The sequence below is a fragment of the Equus przewalskii genome, chromosome 6 (assembly GCF_037783145.1).
Source record: "Equus przewalskii isolate Varuska chromosome 6, EquPr2, whole genome shotgun sequence".
Classification (NCBI taxonomy): domain Eukaryota; kingdom Metazoa; phylum Chordata; class Mammalia; order Perissodactyla; family Equidae; genus Equus; species Equus przewalskii.
In genome coordinates, this window is record NC_091836.1 from 93,424,562 (window position 1) to 93,449,442 (window position 24,881).

The 24,881-nt window shown below is 36.2% G+C and overlaps 1 protein-coding gene across 10 annotated transcripts in view; it reads left to right on the plus strand.

The window, feature by feature from the left end:
- Positions 1-23,072, plus strand: part of ANO3 (anoctamin 3) — a 452,178-nt gene extending 429,106 nt beyond the window's left edge. For 8 of the 10 annotated variants that reach the window (XM_070624550.1, XM_070624551.1, XM_070624552.1 and 5 more), the window contains 6 exons: positions 1,839-1,972; positions 2,858-3,010; positions 6,460-6,607; positions 10,735-10,815; positions 10,994-11,099; positions 15,549-18,628. In XM_070624550.1, coding sequence (XP_070480651.1) covers positions 1,839-1,972; positions 2,858-3,010; positions 6,460-6,607; positions 10,735-10,815; positions 10,994-11,099; positions 15,549-15,731 — 805 coding nt within the window. In that variant the 3' untranslated portion in view covers positions 15,732-18,628. Of the gene's footprint in view, positions 1-1,838; positions 1,973-2,857; positions 3,011-6,459; positions 6,608-10,734; positions 10,816-10,993; positions 11,100-15,548 lie in introns of all 10 variants that reach the window. The other 2 variants (XR_011541296.1, XM_008522752.2) reach the window with 2 other exon arrangements.
- The last annotated feature ends 1,809 nt before the right edge of the window (positions 23,073-24,881 follow it).

The window sequence follows — 24,881 nt, forward strand, 5'->3', positions numbered from 1 at the left end:
CACAAATGGTATCAGGACATTTCTGAGCAGAGATCTTGGGGCTGCACAGGTGATATTAACCCTGAAATCTACTGTAAAGTATTGTGTTAAATTGCAGGCAGTCTTAGAGCGTAGACTATGAAATTACTGAGACCAAGTTCAGATTCCTTCTCTGTCCCTATAAGCTAAAGATGCTTATAATTTACTTGACCTCTCTGAGACATTATGTTTTTTTATTTGTAAAATAAGGGGTTTATAAAAATTAAATGAGGTGACCCAATGGTCTTTAAACCTTTTCAAATAACTGACAGAACATTTTGTAAAGAGATTTTATGCAGATACTCAATTTTCAAAGCAGATTAAAATCAATCTCTTCTAAATGAAGAAAGAAGAAGAATGAAGGATTGGGGAGCCCAGTCCATTCTTCATATCTCTTCCTATCCTTGGCTCACCTCTTTGAAACACGGGCTTTGGGAAAATCATATGAAAATACCTGAGGGAGTTAGGTATCCAGTGCCTAGCATAGGATCTTACATGCTGTGGGTACTTCATAAGCACTGACAAGGTGTTGTAGGGCTCATTATAGTATTAAGAATGATTCTTGTTCTCATTATCCATGGACTTCTGTATCTACCATGCACTTTGGACAGCACATTTTCACCATGGCCTTGCCCAAGTGGTCACCGTGGATTGCATATATCAAATCCCAAGGGTATTACGACACAGGACATCCTGTTGGTGTTTTTCCAATAGCTGGGCAAAGACCTTGTTGAAGAAAATCTACAGGAGTGGACCAGTCATAAAAGCAATGATTTTCAAACTTTTAAGCCATAATTCTCTTTCTTCAGGTGAAATCTTAAGCAGAACTGAAATAAATAAAATATAAACAAACAGCCCTGACTGAATTCAGAACTCCTGGCCCCTTTTTCTTCTCCACATGGAGCTTGAGAGACCATCTCCGTGGGAGGCACGTTGAAGCACTGCCTGATGCTTTGGTCCAGCTGTGGTTGTTCTTCCAACTCCCACCGAAGCTCTAGGTCCATGATAATTAAAATTTAGAGTTAGGTACTGTTCTCCAAGTCCTCTGAGATTCACCTTATCCTAGAGGTAATTTTCATCTAACTCTTAAAATAATTCATTACCCAGAAGTCCACAATATCTGCATACCAAGATGTTTCTGTGACATAATTTCAAAACTGCCCCTGGGCTAGGAAAAAGAGTATTGTTACTTCCTTTCCAAGTCTGAGAAATGGACTCAGACACAGATCCATTGCCTGAAAATTACTCTTCACTGTAGTAGCAGAACGTAATCATTAACAGTCCAACCCTTCATGTTTATAAACTCAGAAAAGTGAAGTGACTTGATAAAAGTAACACAGCTGATGCATTGCAGGTTAGGGACTAGAACTTACATCTTTTGAAACCCTATCTAGGGCTCAGTTATTGAGTGTGGAACATGATTTTACTCATGTTCAGAGAGCACAGCCCAAAAGATTTTGGGTTATAAGCAATGAAGGGCTCAGATCCAACCACAACAGGCAACATAAGTATTTTCCTCGATAGGGGTGGGGGAAGGAATCATAGAAATGGATGTTTGTTTGATCAGTATCAGGAAGCACCTAAATGTATGGGAGGATAAATTCCCAGATAAATATGTAGATGTTTATAGAGTCTGGGAAGGCTGAGGCCTGCTCCCATGCTGAACTTGGAAGTTGAGACCATGCAGATATCTCCATTTCTCAGGAATGCTTAGTGTAGTCCCAGAGTAGTTGGTGTTTTTCTTTTCTTAACACATTATAAATTGGTTACCAGTTGCTTAAGTAAGATCTCAGAAGCCCTTTGTCTGCCCTGTGATGTAGGTTGATCCAGAACTGGTGGTCACGACATAAAATTAAGCAAGAAATACAAAACGCTTCTATACCTCAGTGGGAAAATGATTGGAATCTGCAGCCCATGAATATTCACGGACTAATGGATGAGTACTTAGAAATGGGTAAGGAAGGAACCTTCTGCAGAGCTATTTGGCCTTCTTGATACTGTTTTTCTATTTCACACAGACTTTGGTTCAAGAGAGAAAACTATCTCTCTCCTTTCTGACCCCATGTGTTCTAAAACACATCTGTACCTTTATCTCAGCACAGCTAGAGAGGATATTAAGGCAGTGCCCTTGGAAGGCTCCCACGCTTTGCCCTCCATCAGCCATCACGCTTTACCAAAATGAAGGTTTTTCTCATAGGAAAGCACTTAGCTTTTGAAGAAGTATTTTAAAGGAACAAAATAAAGTAGAACCCGTTCCTATACTAACAAATGTACCATCCTACCCAAATACAGCAATAATTCTTTCTGACAATGAACCTTTGCACAGACTCAGTCTGAGTTTTGGCTTCTTTGAGAAACTTGCTTAATTATATTAAAAAAAATGAAGATTCCCATTCCAACTGTTAAAATCTGCTGTGTGTTGTCCTGACATTTGCTTTTTCTCCACCTTCAGTTTCCTCATCTATTAAAAGAGAGGGCAACATTAGGTCTCTTGGTCCCTTCCAGAGCTAGGCATTTTTCTTCACGGCCTCCTCTTTGACTTCTTGTTTCTTTACTCTTCCTTCATGCTGCCACCATGGTATAGAGGGGAAAGCACAGGGACGTTCCATCTATTGAGATCTGAGTGTGAATGCAGGTTTTATAATTTTCTAGCAATCTACCCTTTAGCAAGTTTACTGAATGTGTATGAGCTATGGTTTCCTCTACTGTAAAATAGGATACACGTTTTTACCTTTAGGGATGCTGGAAAGCTTAAGGGTGATTTATATAAAACACCAAGAAGGTACTCAGTAAGTGATGCTGTTGATAGCACTAATTTTCCCACGCTCTCCCTTTGCAGTCTTGCAGTTTGGTTTTACCACCATCTTTGTTGCCGCTTTCCCTCTGGCTCCTCTTTTGGCTTTGTTAAACAATATCATTGAGCTCAGACTGGATGCATACAAATTTGTCACCCAGTGGCGGAGGCCTCTGCCAGCCCGAGCAACTAACATAGGTAAGATTCAGAAATTCAGTGGTTTTTGCATTGCTGAGGCCAACAGTGGGCTTGATCTTGCTCAGCACCATGTGGGTTTCCATTGCCGGGCTCCCTTCCAGCCATAACAAAGCTGAGCAGTTTTAGTCATCAAAAGGAGGAAATGAACACTAACTTAGCTGAGAGTAGATTCATACTAAACATGCTATTTCATAAACTTCTTTGTAACTAAAAATGATCTCATGTGTATCTTTCCATGTTAATAAATACAGCTCTGCCTCGTTCTTTATAATTGCTACACATATTTCTGTTATATGTTGTACGACATTTAAAAACAATCAGTCCTCTAACTAGGGATGTTTGGATTGCTTCAGTTCTTCACTGTTATAAACAACACTTAGGTGAACATCTTCATACATACTTTGTCTGATTATTCCTCAAGATAAATTCCTGGGATGGAGCTCCTGTGTCAAAGAGCATGTACATTTAAAATTTTGATAATTTTTCAACATGTTCTCCAGAAATATTGTGCCAATTTGTACTCCCACCCTAAGTGAATGGATGCCCATTTATCCATTTCCTCCACCACTCCAGGTATAAGAAGGGGTTTTTGGCTTTTTTGGGTTTTTTTTTTGTGTGTGTGTGTGTGTTATTGTTCCATCCTCAACAATCTGAGGAAGAAAAAATGATATCTTGTTATATTTACTTGCATTTTTATAACTATGAGATTAAATATACATAAATATATTTGTATTTCTTCTTTACTAATTGTGTTTATCCCCTTGGCCATTATATCTGATTTGGTCATCTTTATCTCATATTAAGAATATTAACCTTTGCTATACAGGTTGTAGACATTTTCAAATACTGGTTTGTGTCACGAATAAGGTTTTAAAATGTGTGTATAATCAAATTGATATATCTCTCTTATAGTTGCTATTATTTATGGCATTCTTAGAAAGTTCCTTTAGAACTCATGAGTTTTCACCCATTGTTTTAATTCTTCTTTCATATTTTAGATGTATGTGTGCTGTTTAGTTTTTGTTTGTTTGTTGGCATTTTATGATTTTATTTAAATGGTTGATCTATTTGGAATTTGTTGTTAATAAAGGGGTTGAAATTAAGACCTAGCTTTTTTTTCCTAGTGGATAACCAATTGTCCCAAACCATTTATTAAATAAATCCATCTTTTTTTAAACTTATTTGAAATATCTCTGTTAGCTTATACTAAATTCTATATAAACTTAGGTGTATTTCTAGAGTCTTCATTTATCCTATTGACATGACTACTTATTCTTGGCATACTGTTTGCTGTAGTTTTATAATAGAAATTCTAAGTATATGGAAACACAAATACATAATTTTTCTTTTCTTTTTTGGGAATATTCTGGCTCATATTGCAAGATTACCTTTTCAGTTAATTTTACTCACTTAGATGTATTCCATAACCAACAAAGTCTATTTAAAATATACTAACCTGTAAAGATTTAATGCCATTCAACTTGAGTTCTCATTTTTTGAAGGAATAAAATTATGGCTGTTATTTAATCTGGATATATTTATTATTTCATTATTTAAATAATGTAAACACATTAAAGAAAATCTAGAAAATAAATCAAAGAAAAAAGGTCCCATTACAGCTTTAGATAGTGGTTAGTGCACCTTCCAATGCATAGATTATTACTTTTTCAACTTTGCAGGATTGCCTTGTTCAAACCAGCAACACAAGGGTATCAAATCAACAATCCTTCTCCCCTTTCCCTTTCCCTTCCACCACAGGAAGTCGATGGTATCAATTAGGCATGTGTCCTTTGTCAATGTTCTTCTTGTTCATACAAGAATACAAAAAAATATTTATGCACATATATAGGATCCTCCAACTCAAAATCAATGTTCTTCTTGTTCATACAAGAATACAAAAAAATATTTATGCACATATATAGGATCCTCCAACTCAAAACACATTGGTATAATTCATTTTAATAGAGTAGTAATATTCATAGTATGGATATACCATAAATTTATAGTCATTAACTTAACTTCCCCACTACACGCAGGAATAACCATACATAAATATAGCTATAGATAAATATAGATATAGACATAAATATATATATATCTAGTATCAATATATGGGTATATTCAGTGTATCTGTAGTATAGATTGCAGAAAGTAGGCCTACTGCATTAAAATGTATTCATATTTTAATTTTAAAAGATATCAGGTTAATTACCACAAATGTTGTAACAAGTCATACTTCAAACAGCTATGTACAAGAGTTTCTGTTTCCATAACCCCTAAATAGCTCTGGATGGTATAAGACTTTCAAATCTTCAACAGCCTGGTAGATTAAAAAAAACTTAGTTTTTGAAGGACATTTCTCTGATTGCTAGTGATTGAAAACTTTTTAATATATTTATTGGCTATTTGCATTTCCATTGCAAATTGCTCATTTGTATTCTTTGCCCATTTTTCTCTTGGGTGGTTTACCTTATTAAAATTTTAGGACATTTTGTTTGTTATGTATAATAACCCTTTGTCTGTTTTTTTTGAAGCAAATATTTTCTCCCTGGCTCTTGTTTCTTTTAACTGAATATCATTACTCTTGTAAAAGTAAATGTTAAATTTTGATGGGCTCAAATATTGTTTTTTTAGTGAATTCTGACTTCTTGTCTTATGATCTTTCCCACTAGTAAATGTTAATGTCTTTTTTATTTTTGCTTTTTTCAATACAACTCAATGTAGCCACATTATGAAGATTTTCAAAAACAAAGAAGGTTGGGGGAGGGGAGTTGCAGGCTTATCAATCACCTGTAGCACTTTTGCTTATTCCTTTCCAGGACTTTCTTTTTTCATATAGATATTTTTAAAGCCAATTTTAGTCCTATTTGAAACATCAGTTTTGACTGTAGTCAATGGTATGTTAATACTATATACAATTTCAAAGCCTTTTTGTGTGTCTGTATGATACCAGATTGGCCTCTTAAGAAGCAGAAAACATCAACTAGAGATTTGCAGGTCTTAAAACCAAACTAGTTTTACTTTTTTGTATTTTACTTTAAAAAGGTGCTTGACAAAGATGAAGGCAAAACCTATAGTGAATATAGATATTTCACATTTTACACAGTGATGCAGAACTTGGAAATTTTTTGTTGTTTGTATTACCTCAGCAAGTTCTGCATGTTAGGCTTTGAAGAATCTTAAGCAACTGCGCCATGTCTCATCATTACAGATATGAATCAATTCTTATGAGATTTTAATGTTCAGATCTCTCTAGATGGGGTCTGCCGTCCCTCTGTGGAAAAGTACTCGATGGCTGTAATATCTATAGTGAGATGCTACACTGAGAAAGTAAATAATGGACAGAGCTGTGGTTCCAATATTAGTAAAACATTCTTTCCAGAATAAGATTGATTTGAAGGTTTTAATTTTTCCATTTTATTCACTATCTTTAATCTTTCTCCTTCTAGGTATCTGGTATGGAATTCTTGAAGGAATTGGTATATTGGCTGTGATCACCAATGCCTTTGTAATTGCTATTACATCTGATTACATCCCACGTTTTGTCTATGAATACAAATATGGCCCCTGTGCAAATCATCTTGGAGATGGTGAAAAGTGAGGTTGAAATTTAGACATTTTCCTGATACATTTTGTTTGTAATTAAAATGGGAACTTATTGGGAAGCTTTGTTCTGTGACTATTAAGGGCAATGTTTCTGATCATTGCATTTATAATGTTTGTTGGATGAAATCAAGCGGGATAAAAAGGGTGACAGTGTTTTTTACAGCAAATAATTTTAGAGTCTCTCTCTGTTTTTACTTGTAAATGCATCACTGGTATCAAAATGTTAAAAACATTATAATGTGTGTAGAAGTCAAATTTAGAACTGGAAGTGAACTTAGAAATCATCCAGTACAGTCTTATGACTCTACAGATGGGGACATTGAGGCCCACGCTAGTTAATCAAATTACTGAAAGGAATAAAGCTAGTTTGTAAGGAGAAACAGGATGTGAAGGTACTGTCAGCTATATCACTAGAGATTTTTCAAAAGGAATTTACAGCTAGGTATTTTAAGGTACAGAAAATGTTCCTAGACCTGTTTTCTTCTTCTTGTTAAAATTTAAATCCACATTTTAGAGCAGGGTTTCTCAACCTCTGCACTATTGACATTTTAGACCAAATAATTTTGTATTTGGCGGAGTACGTGTCGTGTGTAGTGTAGGACGTTTAGCAGCATTGCTGGCCTCTATCTGGTAGATACCAATAGCAACCTCCCTACTCCCCAAGTTGTGACAACCAAAATTGTGTCCAGACTTTGTCAAATATCCCCTAGGGGACAAAATCACCCAGTTTAGAACCATGCTTTAGGAGATACGGATTTTTCATATCTTTCCTTCTTGAAAGCAGGTATTAGGGAAGAATGCAAGAAAGCCCTGGACTTGGGGAACAGCGAGAAATTGGAGTTTTAGCTGGAGATTAGCCTTTGGTGTGGAAGTAGTGACAGGAGAAGCTGCATCTCCTGCCCTCGGGAGCAGCTTTGGGCGTGTATCTTATCCCATGCAGGACACATGCCCCGGGTTTAGGATGAAATCAGCCCTTAGCTCTGCCAATGAACTGGTGTTTTCTCGGAACACTGAAACGCTTTTCTGAACACAAACGTCTCAACCTTTCAGACAGTCAAGAAAAGCATGCGATTGATTTTATATTTTGGAGTCTAGTCAGGGGATTTTAACTTGAAGTCCAACACCCTGGGATCTAGTTCTAACTTAGCCTTTTACTAAATGACTAATCATCAATCTGGACCTACGATTAAGAAATGGGGTCTAAGGTAACATTTTATGCACTATTTACAAAACAGTATATATATAAGTAAAGGGGTTTAGTATTCAAAGTGAAAAACCTAAACAGTCCCTTTTTTCTGAATATAAATGATCTAGAAGCAGATTTTAAGGGTTTAAAATACGTAGGCATGTTTGGCAGCCCTCTGCCTTAAAGCATTATTTGCTGGTGTCTCTGCTGCCACCTGGTGGCAGATCATAATAGGATTGGTTGGTACCTGCTCTGTTTACATTTCAGGTCCTGCCTTTCATGCACCTGTCCTCAGCTCCTTATTCAGTGACTAGTGATGTAGAATAATGTCAAGAAGAGATATAGAGGGCTTATGTGAGGTTGAAACAACACATTCATAGGGGCATCCTGTTTAATTTTTTCCAGGTTTGCTTCGCAGCTAAACTGGAGTAGATTCGTACAGATAGGAGAATTTCACAGCAAGGTGGCAAAAGGACGAGATGGCAATGGAAGGGAGGGTATTGGCGAGAGAGCAGTTGAAATGATAAATTGTGAGGTCTGGGATGGATGGGAAGGGAGTGAAGCCGGTGTGTCCCTGCACTGGAGAATCCAGGGTTTAGGTGAGACAGTTGTGGATTTGAATCCAGGTTCTAAGAACGGTTTGTCCTGGGGCAGTGGTTCTCGGTGGTGGTCTGCAGGACTCCTTCAGAGTCCAGGAGGTCAATGCTATTTCCACAATAATACTAAGATATTATTTGCTTTTTTCACCATGTTAACATTTCCACAGATGGTGCAAAAGCAATTGTGGATAAAATTTTCTGGTTTTGCATAACTCAAGGCAGTGGCACCAAAAAGTACTAGTATTGATTGTATTCCTCACTATATAATCACCATTTTTAAAATGCCAGTAAGGAATTTCAGAATGTCCTTGATGAAACAGTAATAATTATTAATTTTATTGAGTCTCCACCCTTGAATGATTGTCTTTTCAATATTCTATTTGATAAAATACAAAATGTGCATAAAGTATTTTACTGTATGCTGAAGTATGATGGTGTTACAAAGAAAAGCACTATGTGCTTGTTGGATTTGCAAAGTAAGCAAACTTTTTTTTATCATGAAATAAGGATTGCCAAACTATGATTATTCAGACTTGGGTGTTTAGCAGACACTCTTTTATTAAAATGCACAAAACTAGCTTGTCATTTTAAGGAAAATAATTGATGGTATTTGTTGCCATTAATAAAGTTCAAGGTTTGAAGTGAAAATTAGAATTTTGGATGACTTTATCTACCACTGTGAGCTTAAAAGTTTCTTAGTACTTACAAATTTCTTTTTCTGATAAAAATCAATGGAGATATTAATGAGTGTGATTTTTCATAGTCTGTAGTAGAAGTGTATCAATATTTGGAAGATCTGCATAATTCAGGGAAAATATCTTCCAAATGACCCATATTTGATGTCACAAAATCATGCCTGGGTAAAGATGAATTCGAAGTACAAGATAGACCAACAGATTTTAATGTAAAATCCATATGAAAATTTCATTGATACTTTAAGATTCTCCCACATTGCAACTAAATTTTAAGAAATGACCACATGTACAGCTTTGGTGTAATATCAAAGAAAAATATCAACAATTATCTGAAATGCTATGAAAATAGTCCTCCTTTTCTCAACTACTTATCTGTGTGAGGCCAGATTCTCTACTTACTCTTCAACCAGAACAGCATGTTGCGTCAGGTTTAACGCAGAATCCGTGTGAGAATCTAGCTTTCTCCTGTTAAGACAGGTACCAAAGGGATTTGCAAACAGGTACAACAATGTCATTCTTCTCACTACATTTTTTTCTTTTGGAAAATCTCGATATTTTTCTTAAAAATGAGTTATTTATGTTAACTTATACTGGATTTGGTAGTTATTTTAAATGGATTAATAGATAAATATTTTCTAAATTTCTCAGTTTTAATTTCTAATATGTTATTTTTTTTTTTTTTTTTTTTGAGGAAGATTAGCCCTGGGCTAACATCTGCTGCCAATCCTCCTCTTTTTTGCTGAGGAAGACTGGCCCTGAGCTAACATCTGTGCCCATCTTCCTCTACTTTATATGTGGGACGCCTACCACAACATGGCTTGCCAAGCGGTGCCATGTCCACACCCGGGATCCGAACCGGTGAACCCCGGGCCTCCGAAGCAGAATGTGCGAACTTAACTGCTGTGCCACCAGGCTGGCCCTTCTAATATGTTAAATTTTAGTGGATATACCCATACACAAAAACCTCAATAATTTTTAAAAATATACATAGTAACTGGGATCAAAAATTCGGGGAATTTTAGGCCTAAAGAAAGTTATTTAGTCTCTATAAACCTTAGTTCTTTAATCTGTATGATGAAGATAATGATATATATGTTCTAAGGTTATTGTAAAAGTTAACCCTGACCACTGTTTAATACCTAACCATCAGGATAGGAATTTTTATCTGTTTTGCTCATTGTTGAATATCAAGGCATCTAAAATTTTTCTAACAAATCGATAGGTCCTCAAAAAATACATATTGAACAAGTTAATAAATCACAAATAAACAAGTTTATTGATTGGCTCCTTAATTATAATTAATCACATAACATTATATGCATGTACATCTATGGAACATATATTTATAGGGTTTTAATGCATAGGAAGTAATTACCACAATGCCTAGTGTATGGTATACACTTAAATGTAAGGGCGAGGCAGGACTATTGGGGGAAAGTAGAGGACGAGAGCCTGTCTCAGCAAGCTCCAAGGACAGACGTAGTGGACATTAGGGAATAGAATCGGAGAGCTGGGTTGCTAGGAGTTAACTAGCATGAAAGGAATAATGGCCCTTATTAAATCCTGTCATTTGTGACAAAGAAATTGGACTAGAAATTTATGAATCTCTGAATCACTGGTACTTTTCTTTTCTCCCAGCTGTTTGAAGGGCTATGTCAACAACAGCCTATCCTTCTTTGACCTGAGTGAGCTTGGGATGGGGAAAACAGGTTATTGCAGGTACTTCCTTATGAATTATTGTTATCTTTTCTTCTTGCTTCACTCTTCCGTCTCCTCCCTTCAACATGTAAATGAGCCCATTTAACCTGTCATTTTGGAATTTGGGGAAATCAAGAACATTTGGGGCCTCCACACTTTGGTCTCTGCACTTCAAATTCTTTGTTTTCGTGGACTTTAGGTACCGAGACTACAGAGGTCCCCCTTGGAGTTCCAAACCGTATGAGTTCACCTTACAGTACTGGCACATCCTCGCTGCTCGACTGGCCTTCATCATCGTGTTTGAGGTTAGTCACGGGCGAGGAGAATCGCTGTAGGCAACCACTTTTAAACTGACGTGTTAGTTGCCTCTTTGAAGACTTCCAAAGAAGACTTGAGTATATCCCAGTGAAAGGTTCGGGTGTAATGACACAGCTATAAAAAGTGCAAAAAGCAAGAGCTGGAAAATGGAAGAAGGTAGATTAGTGGGTATTTATACCAGAAAACTAGGATGAAAGAAGCTCCTCATAGTTGAACTGAAAACTTAGTTTGAGCCTCCTAGTAACCAAACTTAGAAAGGAAAGGATGGTTATCACCTGATAGAGGAATCCATATCTATTAATCAGGATAGAGAACCTTATTTTCTGAACAATCAACTCTAATTACAGTCAGTCGCGTGTATTTGTACACGAGACATTGCATAATTCAACAAACTATGCCTGAGAACACTGATAAAAAGTGCATAGATTTTGATTATCAGAGTCATGCAATAATATTAGATTAGTTCTGAGAAGAAATTTTAAGAGATGCTACAGTTTTATTTCCTGGCCTAGCATATAACCAGCTTGGTACCATGAAGAACTCACCACGGAATATATTGAGTATCTATTCTCTAAGGTACCACTTAGGATCTATGGAAAAACTTTAAATGCATCTGTTTCCTATGGCCAAAATTACACAGAAACAAAGATTACCATATGTAAGACTTCTGGAAAAAGTCTTTTTTTTTCTTTGAGGAGATTAGCCCTGAGCTAACATCTGCCACCAATCCTCCGCTTTTTGCTGAGGAAGATTGACCCTGAGCTAACATCTGTGCCCATCTTCCTCTACTTTATTTGTGGGACACTTACCACAGCATGGCTTGACAAGCAGTGCGTAGGTCCAGGTCCAGGATCCAAACTGGCGAACCCCGTGCCACCGAAGCAGAGCAGACATCCTTACCTGCCTTTTTAAAGGCACCTGTTCCTCCTAAGTGCTCTCCAAAAAGTGCTTCAAATTTTGTAAGGAAATGTCCTTCATGTGTAAAGTGAAATGCTTTCCTCTAAGGTTTAATCCAGGACTAAATTCTATCACTTAATAACTGTATGGGCCTATAAAAATGTCTTCTGATGACGTGTGAGTTTTTGCTTTATTACAGGTGGCATAAGAGTTTAACCTTGTTTCCAATCCAGTGATTCTAAAAAGTCTTTTTTTATTGTGTGTGTGTGTTTTTAATGTACACTATTTTCTTCACCTTCTTTTGGAACTCAGATTTACAGACTGAGTTAATCAGATGCCTTAGTTCACAGCATCCTGTCATCGTGGAGCCATCTGATTCCTTCTTTGTTCTTTTCCTCTTAATTTGCATTACTAACTCCATCACCTATCCACTCCAAATGCACCCACTTTCTTTTCTTCAAGGGGATTTTTCCACTTGTTTATTTAGATATATGTTTGTTTATAAAAATACATATATACTATTATTTTGAGTGTTTTTTTCAAAATTATTTCAAAGGTATCATGTAATAACTCACTTTTATCTCTTCTTCATTTTACTTTTTTAGATCTAGAGAGCGGTCTATCTGTGAGGTCTATCCATCTTTAGATAATTTCTTTTATCTACTTATGGTATTTCATCAAATTTAAATACCATATTCCCCGATGGATGGATACTTAGGCCTGCAACAATTCTCTCTACCTCAATAAATCTCCTCTTAAGAATTTTGGACATGTTACCTTGTAAACGCATTTAAGAGTTTTTCAGGAATATTATACTCAGGTGTGGAATTGTTAGCGTATATGCATACGCAGTTTCGTGGCATACTGACAGATTGCTCTCCAAAATTCCCTTAGATTTTCACCAGATTTTCATATCATCTGAATTTCTAATATTTTCCATTGGATAAGAGTAAGGTAATATTTTACCTTAATTTTTTTTGTTTTAATCTGTTTGCTAATGACATTGACCATCATTTTTAGAACTAGAAAGCCATTTTGGTTTCCTTTTCTGTAAATTTATAAACTTGATCCATTTTTAGTTGAATTTCCAGTTTATTGTTGCCAAATTTCAAGATCTCCTTATATATTCTACATACTAGCTAGTTAAAATTCTACATATTCACTAATTATAAACATAGATATCTTTTCCATGTCCATGACCTGTTAATTTTCTCTGTAAACAGATAATGTTTAATTTTAATGTAGTCAAGCCCATCATTGTTTTCCTTTTATGGTTTGTGTTTATTTTTTGTAGTTTATTTAGGAAATTTTTCTCAGTATTCAATTCAAAAAGATATTCTACTACATTTTTTACAAAATTTTATAGTCTTACCTATCACATGTCTTTAAGATATCTGGAGTTTTTATAGAGTCTGAAGGTAAAGCTTGTTTTCCTTGTTCTCCATAGAGTGAGGTAATTTCTGTATCACTATTTGCTAATTAATCTATTGTTTATCCACTGAGTTGTGAATCCATTTCAGTAATATTCCCACTTCCTGTGCATGCATGGGTGTATCCCAGCCTCAAGATTCTGATTCATTTCTCCATTTGTTTGTTCCTCGGTCACCGTCACGCTATTTAAATGCTGTGCTTTGTAATATTGTACATCTTCATATCTGATAAAGCAAGCCACTACCTGCTCCTGCCACATTTGCTCTTATTTTTTAAAATTGCCTCAGGGATTTGGAGTTATTAATCATGTAAATTTTAGAAGCCGTTTTCAAGTTTCTGCAAATATCATGCAAGGATTTTGGTTGGAATTACATTTGTAAGAATCAAATTTTGACTTATTTACAAAATATATGCTGTTTCATTAATGAACACGGAATTTATTTAAATCATTCTTGTATCCTCTAATAGAATTTTAAAATATTCTCCTTCTTGTTTGTTCCTTTTTATTTCTAGAAACTTTGTAGATATTTTGTTACTGTTATGAACACTATCTTATCCTCCATTATACATTTTGCTTGATTTTTGCTCATGTGCTGGAACGCTAGTGGTCCTTCTAAGATGAGCTTAATTCCTTGTTTAAGTCTCTTACTGGTTCTAATATTCTGTCAAATCTGTTGGGTTGTCTTTTCAAATGATAATACCAGGTGCAGATAATGGCAGTTTTGTCGCTTCACGTCCAGGGTTTATGCCTCATTTCTTTTGCTTGCCCTTTTGTGTTGCTGGAAATTTATGTGTGGCATCCAGCAGCAGTGCTGTGAGTAACTGTGGCTTCTTTCCAACTTTAGTGGAAATACTTCTGATTTTTTTCCTTTAAGTTTGATGTTTGCTGTAGGTTTTTCATTTAAGATAAATTCTATCAGTTTAAGAAAATTGTCATGTGTTACTTGTTATAAAAGTGTTTTGATAAATGGGTATTAAATTTTAGATTTTTAATAAACAGATTTCCTTTTTACTATTGAACTATCCCTGCATCTCTCTCTGTGTGAATCAGTTTATAGGGTCATTTATTACCATTGTTTAGGACTTGGCGCGTATTCTTTACTAATTTAAATTGTAAGGAATGTTTTAAATTTTTATTTCTGTACTCTTGAGACACATTGCTGGACATTTCTATGAGTATCAAATATCTGGTCAGGAAAGGAGCTCCTGATCTGCTTTTCTACAAGAAAATAAGAACTGCTTCATAATAATTAGGAGGTGATATTTCAGTATGCTTATACTGTGCCACGCTCTCCTTTAAGCCCTTCACATATATTTACTCATTTAGTCCTCGTGCCAACCTTTAAGAGATTGTATTGTTGCCACTATTTTAGAGAAGAGACACAGAGAACGTAGGTGAATTGCATAAGGTTACCCAGCGAGTGACTGTCAGAGCAGGGGTCAGACATAGGCAGTCTCATTCAGCATGTGTACTTTTAACCACTGGCATATTCCCTCTTGATTTTTGTTCCTGCTTGTTTTTATACAATACTTTTGTCAGTCTGTTTTTAAGAATGTAATATATTTTTATCATGAAAGAATTATTTAATAGAGATAAAATATTTAAAGCAATTTTAATGATATGTGAATTTAATAGTGCAGAAATTCTGAAAAATATGTGTGCTTGAGGTTGACCCCCAATCCCAGCATCACAGGCAGACTATCTCCTGGGTTATTTATACGCTGTGTATTACAATCTATCAGACGTGGGTTTTCCCTGGATGGGAACTTTCTCATCAGTGTATGACAGTGCCTGTCGTAATAGTACTGTATAATATATGAGGATTTTATAGATGCGAATGGAAGATTCATTCAATGTTTATAAAGTGATATCACCATGTGTCAATGAAAACAGGAAACAATTCTTTGTTTCCTCCTAATAATTATGTGATGGAAGGCAACAGTAAGATTCCCAATATAATTTTTGAAAGTATTAATACTCTAGATGGTACATACTGAGTTCTGATGCTTGACTATAAGGCAAATGCAACATTGTTTATGATTGTTCTGTTTTATAATTAGCATTTCAGAATCTTTGAAAAGCATACTTTCCCCTCTTAAATTTGCAGCACCTTGTTTTTGGGATCAAGTCAATCATCGCATACCTGATTCCAGACGTACCAAAGCACCTGTATGACCGAATACGACGGGAGAAGTACCTTGTCCAAGAAATGATGTATGAGGCTGAACTAGAACACTTGCAACAAGAGCGGAGAAAAAGTGGTCATCCTATTCACCACGAATGGCCTTAGCTGATACCTGGTGCCCACAGGGGCAACACCATTAGTGGGAATGACGGCAACTTCAAATTCTAGGTGGGATCTAGGAGAAAGGTATACCTGGCAAACCATGTGTGTAGTATGCTACTTGGAAATGCCTCACAGTCATCTCTGGGATTAGAATATCCAGGCTTCTAGGGAAGATAAAGATGACTCATGACCCTAAAAAATGGTTAGATTGGCATTGCAGGAAGCCAGGATCAAATCCTCAGAGCCAGCCTCAGGGAATTGTGAGTTAGAGACCTCCACCTTCCATCAGCTGCAGTGTAATAGGAAGGGTGATGGGGAGGTTTCTAGAGACAGATTTCCATGTAAATATTCACAAGCCAAGCATGACTGAATGGATCGTGTGGTTTTCACTCACACGCTAATCTGACTTTGGAACCTTAGGTGGAGTTGAGATACTTACAAGAAATGACTTAAAGCCGTGATTGCCGTTGCTGCCAGAACTCCCCGCCCCGTGAGCTTACAGGTTTATAGGAATTCCCCTTGTTTCTTGCTGAGATTATGTATCTGTGCCACAGAGAATTTATGCTGGTTAACATTGACTATGCAGTTGAAGAGCTGCGCATCACATTCAGTAATCGAACCAAAACTCTAAGATTCTGAAAAGACTACCATTCGTTGAAATAATATTCTTTGCATTGGCTACATTCAATCTGTTTTATCACTTGCAGAAACAGTTGCACTTCCTTTTTTTTTTCTTTTGCTAAATGCCAATAGAGCCACATACTTATAAAATATGGGTATTTATTCTCATATCATTTAGAACACAACTAATTCATATTTTACTGCAGAAGGCTCTTTTATAGTATCTTTTATTTTTCCCTCCCTGATTTATCACAACAGGTCCCACAGGATAACTTAAAATGCTGTAAATATGTTGGTTTTCCTTGTACCTTTGCACCTTGACAATACATAATGCAAGTTACCATTTATGCAGCTCTGAGACGAGTTACACAGCCTGCCATTGTGACTTGTTTATTCAAGACAACAGAAGCCAGATGCTTGCAACACGTGCTTTTCCAAGTGTGTACTCTTGCTCATGAGCTAATGAAAACGATGCATGAATATAAATTTATATTTGTAAAAAAAAATCGTTTTTTGAGTTTCATCTTCTTTTCATTACTGAAGGGGGCTCTCTGTTATTATTTCTTTCACAGGTTGATTTGGCTTATGTTTGAAGACGCTCTAGAAACAAAGTCAAATTAATTGTGAAAGACATCATTTTGCTTTGTTGTGGAATTGCGATTTCAGTGTCAGCTCAGTATCTGTGAGCGTGACTGTTCACAGACTGATGAAATGGGAATGATGGAACTTAAGCTAAAGGAAGTCTGGTGGAGGCATAAGCTATGGGGGCAGCATGGGAATTATTAGAAGAGTTGAATTATGGAAATGTATGGTGGAAATCAAGACACTTTCCTTGCAAAACAATCAAAATTAATCTCAGTTTTCCTTTCCTGGGAATCACACATACTCACACATTCATACATATCTATGATTATTATGATTATTTGTCCAATTAATTTTTGTCTGATTAAACAAAGCACAGTTATCTCCAAAATTTATAAAGACCAGATTACACACAGTATAAATAAAACAACTTTGTATCCATGCTGTGGTTTCTCTAGTAGGAAAACTATCAACTTTCTCTTATTATGTTTATAATTCTAACACTGATTTTTTTTTTAACTTTTCCTTCTTTCTCTTGAGGGAAAAGCCAATAAGATTATGGTTGTTGGTTGGTTGGTTGGTTTTTGTCAGAAATATTCAGTTCCAGACTTGCCCCTTGATTCTGAGCAAGAGGAAGGACCTCAGATTCTCAACTCCTCTCACCAGTTCTCGCCACATGAGACTCCTCCATTGAACTTCCACAGAGGTTCTCTTTCTGCCATCTGCTTATTCATAGCAACTAATTCCACTAAAGACACAAAAGAGTTTTAAGCTCCTCCATTTTTGTGGTGTCTGCATTTCCTTTTCTTTGTTAGTTAAATGTATACACATGCCTGAGAATAAATACGCTCTATGCCTGTTGAAGACATCTGTGAACTTGACATAAAGACTGTATGTCTTTACCAAATTAAAGACACGAGACAAAGGCATTTGTCATACAGTACAGCAAAGAATAATGATAGTCATGACCTTGAAAATTCTTTTCATTCTGAGTTATATTTATATAACCACTCTGTTTAAAATCATATTGATTGCTTAGAAAAATATGAAAAGAGAAAGGTGTTTTCAACAACAAAATTATAACACATTGATTTAGAAAATATTTCTAATATTTTTTGAAACCGATGGAAAAATGGAGAAACAATGAAAAATTATCTGAAAGTTTCCTTTTGTGAAATCATACAGTAGAATATAGCTATGCCTTCATCAATGTTGACGGAAAAATATTGACAGCCTTCACAGATTGTTAGTTTTAGGTCACTCTGCTTTAGATGAGATAAATGTTTTATATCATGGTTTTCATATGAATACAAATTATTTCTCGAAGATTTATATAGCACACACTATTCTCAGGAATTCTGTATTACATGAATGCTGCTTATATATTTTCATATTCTAAAACATTGTCTTTTCAAGGAAATAAGTAATATATATGTGCATGCAGTCTGCCTTGCCAAGTTGTTCAAAGCTGAAGCACTTTCACAGTACAGTGTGTTAAACATTGCTCTGGATCATAGCCAAAATAGTTTGCACTTGTCTGTGAGTCTGTGCACATACTTTTAGATAAAATGTGACTGCATGATGAGATACAACTTCTGAATGCTGCACATTCTTCCAGAATGACTCTCAGAACAATCTATTGTGTAATGGAATGAAAAGAACCTTTTTCACTCAATAAATTATCATGTGATACGGTATTTTTCCTATAATGTGCATGTTAAATTTAATCCTACTTGTTTCTTAAACATTAGGTTGGGATTTGTGGAGTGTGTATGGGGAGAGGGGACTGCCCATTCTTTAGCTCTATAAGGCAATAGTTTCCTATTCTTGTAAGCCCTTAGCCCACTCTTAAAAATTTTGACTTTTTGTCTTCTGATAAACTCATTGTCATCATCAAGTCTTTGCACATGAAAGTGCAGATGGAGTATCATATTGATCCCAGTAATGCTTTGTGCTAACAACAGATGGGAGAGGAAGCTTGATTCATTCTTAGAAGGGTAATAATGCTTCTGTCACACAGAGGATTTTCTTTTTTCACACTCAGGCTGGCTCTACGAACCACCATCAAAATCTTCTTAGGACAGAAACTTAGCACAAATGTGGTTCATGCCAAGTAGGGCATGTGGGGGCACCCTAGACAACTTTCAACAAGAGGTGACCAAATTGCCCATTTTTTCTCCACTTGATAGTCAAAATTGAAAATCCATGTTGCCTGAAGAGTTCCTTGACTGATATGGCTGAATTGATTAGTCTGTCAATTGGGGGCAGGTAGACACAGGCCCAGGATATGGTGCGTGTGTGTGTGTTTGTACACACACGTTAGGCTTTTTTTTTGCATAAAAACCAGTGAGGACTTATTCTCTGTGAGATATGCCCAGTTCAGTCCTACGATGGTCATCAGGTTATTTCCATTCCATTTCCCCCAAATCACAAGATTTGTAACAGGCTTTCTGGATAGTTGTAGGTTTCATCCAGGGAATCAGTTAACATCTCCTTTCTAGTATTCTCAGTAGCTCAGAAAAGAACATTTTAGAAATGGCCTAAAAAGCCAGCTCCTGATGGAAAGGTGAGCATTTCCCTGGAATTGTTTCTACTCAAAATCTAATGTGCCCACAGTACAGAGCCTGGATGGAATATTGATTGGGCTCTAGCTTGAATCATTGGTCAGTCTTGATTCCTGCCAGCTAGGATTTATATATTTGTAATGATGAGAAATTACTTCACCTGAACTTGCCATCTGGGTTCATCTGAAAAACCACACCCACAACCACATTTGGTGGTTTTCTTTCTAGAGAACACAAGTGTTATAGCCACTGTGTTCACATCCACACATCGCATTAAGGCATCTTTTTCAGGAAAGAAAAATGAAAGCAGAAAGGTTGGAAGAGAAGAGTCTCCTATTTAGGACCAGATCCAATTTCTTGTACAATCAAAGTCTACTCTCAGGGAGAATAAGCTTCTACATCCAAGCTTACAGCTCTGTGACTGTGCCAGTGTGAGCCCCAGCGCAGTTCTCCCTAGAGAAAGCCTCTTGTTCCGCAGACAGCCGCCCCAGGTGGAAGTCTTGAGCACACCAGTCAGCTCTGTGGATGCTGCTGTACATCTTTCCCCACAAAGGAAGGGGAGAGATTACCAGGCATATACCTATATTGTCTTCCTCAGAAGATTTATTTCTCTCTCAATTCTCACTCCCTCTGTTGGAAAAGCAGTGTCTGCTCTCTGTTTTTCAGAAGGAAAATATTCCTAAATTATTAGTTGAATAACAAAACTTAATGAGATCTAATTAGATATTTCTCACAAAAGTAATTGTCACATGGATGGCTAGCCCCATGTGGTAGTCAAGCTGCCTCAAAAGCTTTAAAATTATTTTGCCAATGTCCATGCCACTCAACACCACCAGGTGAACATGTTAGGCCAAATTTAATATCTTTTCTAACAAGCAGTGTGAAAAGACTTTTCCCACTGGCTTTTACCCAGTATACTTTTGTGATGCTTTTCTCTACGTGAGAAGGAGGTCATTAAATGGCCAGGCAAATCTGATGGCCAAGACAGTGGTAGAAGCAATGTTTTGGGGATGGTGGAAGGGACGTAGGGACTTTCCTAGCAAAGCAGAGACGTCTAAGTTGCAGAATCCTATTTCAGTAGCTGCTGTGCACACACCCTGCCTTCTTTCCAACTGAAAAACAACTGCGATTTAGTCCATCTTTTAACATTCAGAAGAAGTGAAGGATTTTTTTTCTTGTCTTTCTTTATCTATTTTAAGATTTATGAAGCTAAATCTAGTAAGCTTAGTTTTCATTGACAACTCAAGCCGAAAAATAAATGTTTCAATTTTCACTGCTGAAGACAAAAGTGCACTTAAAAATATATGCAATTTTATCTTCCTCCGATGTGAGCTTTTGGCTTCCATATTATATTTTTCAAAGAGGAAAGAGCAACTAAAGTCCCATAATTAAGGAGACAATTTAGGGAGTGCCAGAAGAAACCCAGTGGATTTCTCCAACCATTTTGTTCTCAATAGGAGAAATTATGTTGCAACCGTATATTTAGCCATATGATTTTAAATATTGATTTTTTCTTTGTACTCCCTAATTTTTGATTTGCAAATCAAAAGAATATACATTATGTATTGTTAATCATTAAACACTCCTTCTAAACTCTCATAAGACATTTTAAAGTGACTTTTAGGAAGCTTTGCTCTGTTGAAATAGATTGAATCAATTTTTAAGGCAGTGTCTTCAGGTCAGCATTCTTGAAAAGAGTCAAGCATAATGGTACAGAAACCTCTATAATGTAGATTCCAAGTCAGTCAATAACATTGCCTGATTGCTCAGTTCTCTCCAAATTCTCCCTGCCTGTGTTATACTGGTACAAATAAGCAATTTAGGGATTGCTCATTTATTTTCTTACATGGCGATTGCATTAGGGTATTAAATGAATACACTACATAAAATTATTCTTAGCTTTTTAAATGTGTCAACGCAGATTTTGTAATTGGAAACTGGATGTTCTGAACACCTGTGTAGAAAATTGCTTTAAAATTTTCAAAAAACAGATGAATTGTTGTTTCTGGAAATTCCTGAGGACAAATGGGTCAAGGTCCATAAAAGTTGTCACCATTATATGTCGCTTTTCTTGATTTATAGCAGCCTATTATATTAAGTCATGAAGTCCTCTAGATGATTACTTCTGTGTGTGTGTGTCCTAAGCCCTTGGATAGCCCAAATATTACAGGAATTATCCAAAACCCAAAACACTGAAAAAGAAGTCATGCTACGTCATACGTCAAGCCTTATTTTGACATGTGTTTGCTAGGTCTCTTGGTAGACCTGCCTTAATCTATTGTTTATATAAAAGATTTTAGGGTAGATAACTATTTTGCATTCCACTCCTAACACTGTAAAGAATATTCACATGGATCATTTGAAATCACTTAAATCTGAACTTACTTTTAAAAGAAATAATTAAAATAATTGTATACCATAATTGTATATCTGTACTTATTCTGTAGGCCTTTTTCCTAAAATTAACTCGTTGTATAAAGACAGCATTAAATTTAGAAGTATTCCAGGGCTCTGTGAAAAAGCTGCATAAAATTTTGGAAATACAAAAATATCATCTTGAATTTCCTAGTGATATACAGAAATACCATTATCAAGTAACGTTTTCAATCATAGGGTAGGATTATTTTTCTACTTTGTCATGGGAGTCTCATGAGAGAGCCACACTGATATCCTGACACCCCAAGTAAGGGCCATGTTGTGATTAAGTAACCAAATATTTATAAGCCTAACTCTGTCTTCTGAAGATGCCTGATATTTCAGACACCAAATATGCAGTTAGAAAAGTGGGCTTGTGAGTTCTCTTAGTCACGTGTTTGTAAATCTAGGTGGATTTGGTCAGCAGTTTGGAATGGAGGAGGAAATAATAGCATTAACTCTTTCCAAGAATTACAAATAAAAGTAACCCATCACGTGATTCACTATCAATTATGAGTTACACTTGATTAATCTAAAATTTTGTAGAATTTTCATATATATCATTGATAATATCATTTGAATTTTAGTTGTTTGAAAATAGATACTTCTGGGTTATAATGCTCGATAAAAGAAGTTAACTCTGCTGTAAACCCTGCTACCTTGCACTATTAAGATTGAACACATGAGATTTGTAAATACACAAGTGCATATAGAGAGAGCCAAAGTTCTGTAATATTTTTAAATGATTTCTTTCTAAGAGAACAATTAAAGGACAATTTCTCTATTTTTTCTATTTCCTGATCTGGTCTTTGTAATAATGTTTAAGATTGTAATACCATAAAAATATTTCAGTAACATTCTCTTTGCAAGCCCCCTGGTCTGTGGTTTACTTCTTTTTCTCTTTATAACAAAACGATATAACCCCATAAAATGGCAAAATAATGAAATTTAAATCAAGAAACACTGTTTGAACTGAACAAAGGGAAAAGCCCTTCCCTTCTGTTGTTGTTTAGACAATTGCAGTTGATTTCAGCTGTGTGTTGTGTCACAAACTTGGGTTAAGATGCTCTTTGCTTATCAAGGTTTACATGTACAAATGTAATACTTAAATCACAGATACGAATATTGCATTTTTCAGTAATAAACTTGTCTATCTTTTTAACAGTAGTTTTTTTCTTTTTTTCCAAGAATTTAGGACCTTTTGAAAAGTTAAGCTCTGGAAAATCACATTTTATTTAAACTCAGCATTAAAAAGGCTATTGGGCTGGCCTGGTGGCATAGTGGTTAAGTTCCAGTGCTCTACTTTGGCAGCCCAGGGTTCAAGGGTTTAGATCCCAGGTGCAGACCTGTGCCCTGCTCATCAAGCCACGATGAGGTGGTGTCCCACATACAAAAAAGAGGAAGACTGACACAGATGTTAGCTCAGGGACAATCTTCTTCACCAAAAAAGAAAAGGCTACTGTTTGCAAATTTATGGCATGACTTTTAATTTATACCTTATGTTTAGCGTGTTATTTCTAATTCTCAAACTACTTCAGTAATACGTTTATTAAGCCAATACCTTGAAAATCCTAAAGAGAAGCAGTGGAACAATTTAACTTAAAATGAATACTGTAATGGATGCCATTTTCTTCATATATTGCAGACTAACGTATTGAATGTTCCATGAGGGCCAGTCATCATGCTAACTACTTTATATGATTTACCTCTGTAAATTCTCAAACAACCCTGTTAAGTAAGGACAATTTTTGTTCCTTTTAATTTGTGAATAAACTAACATTTAAAAAAGCTTTGCCCAAGATAATTTGTGCCAGAACTTACATATGAACCTAAGCTGTTTGACTCCAATCTCTCACCTCAGTCAAGGAGCTATACTTCTTGCTCCAAACAGTGACAAAGAGAATGTCAGTCATCAAAATGAATCCATTCAGGGGGCCGGCCTGGTGGCACAGCGGTTGGGTTCACATGTTCTGCTTTGGTGGCCCGGGGTTCCCTGGTTCAGATCCCAGGTGCAAGCATGGCACTGCTTGGCAAGCCATGCTGTGGTAGGCATCCCACATGTAAAGTGGAGGAAGATGGGCACGGATGTTGGCTCAGGGCCAGCCTTCCTCAGTAAAAAGAGGAGGATTGGCAACAGATGTCAGCTCAGGGCTAATCTTCCTCAAAAGAATAAAATGAATTCATTCAGAATGAGTGAAAGACACATCAAGATCATTCTGCTCCATTTTTTTCAATATTTGTGATTGTGTTCAAAAGATAGAGAGACTGGCATCAAGTTTGGCACATTTAAGGCCTTCCTAGAAGCTCATCATTCATAGCCCCATTTATTGAGAATATTCCTGCTCATTCCATGCAAAAACAGACACAAGTTTAACCCATTTCCATGGCTTGGATTGAACTTGGCCCTGGACAGAACTTATGTTGCACCAACAGCTTTGACAAAACTCAGCTGCCATTCCAAGGGAGGAGTGAGGATACAAGAGGTGCACTGGGACTATGACTACCCGGCGACTCTGTTGACTCTGCACTTCGTAGTTCCCCTCTGCTTCGCTACCCGGCAAACGTGGATTCCCATGTGCTCTGTACCCGAAGCCTTAGATTTTCGCATGTTCAATTATGAAGAAGGGGGTTGGGTGAAATCCTTATATTGACCTCCAAAAGCTCTTGAAATGCTACCTCATAATGTCATAGGTTCCATTACGTGAAAGAAGACAGAGCATTTTTATAATAATAATAGTCTCCTCCTGTTGCAAGTCGTTTTATGCTTTGATAACACTTCAGGCAAGAGAATTAGTGACTAGAAAGGAAAGAGGATCCTAAAAAACTTTCAGGAAAGTGCTGACTTAATGAAATATCTGTAGGATAATTTGTAAGTAAAATTTGCAAGAGAATCTGAGCAAAATGAAAAACTATCTGGTACATTTTGTTTTTGTGCAATTCCAAATGAAAGTTCAAAATCTTGAAATGCATT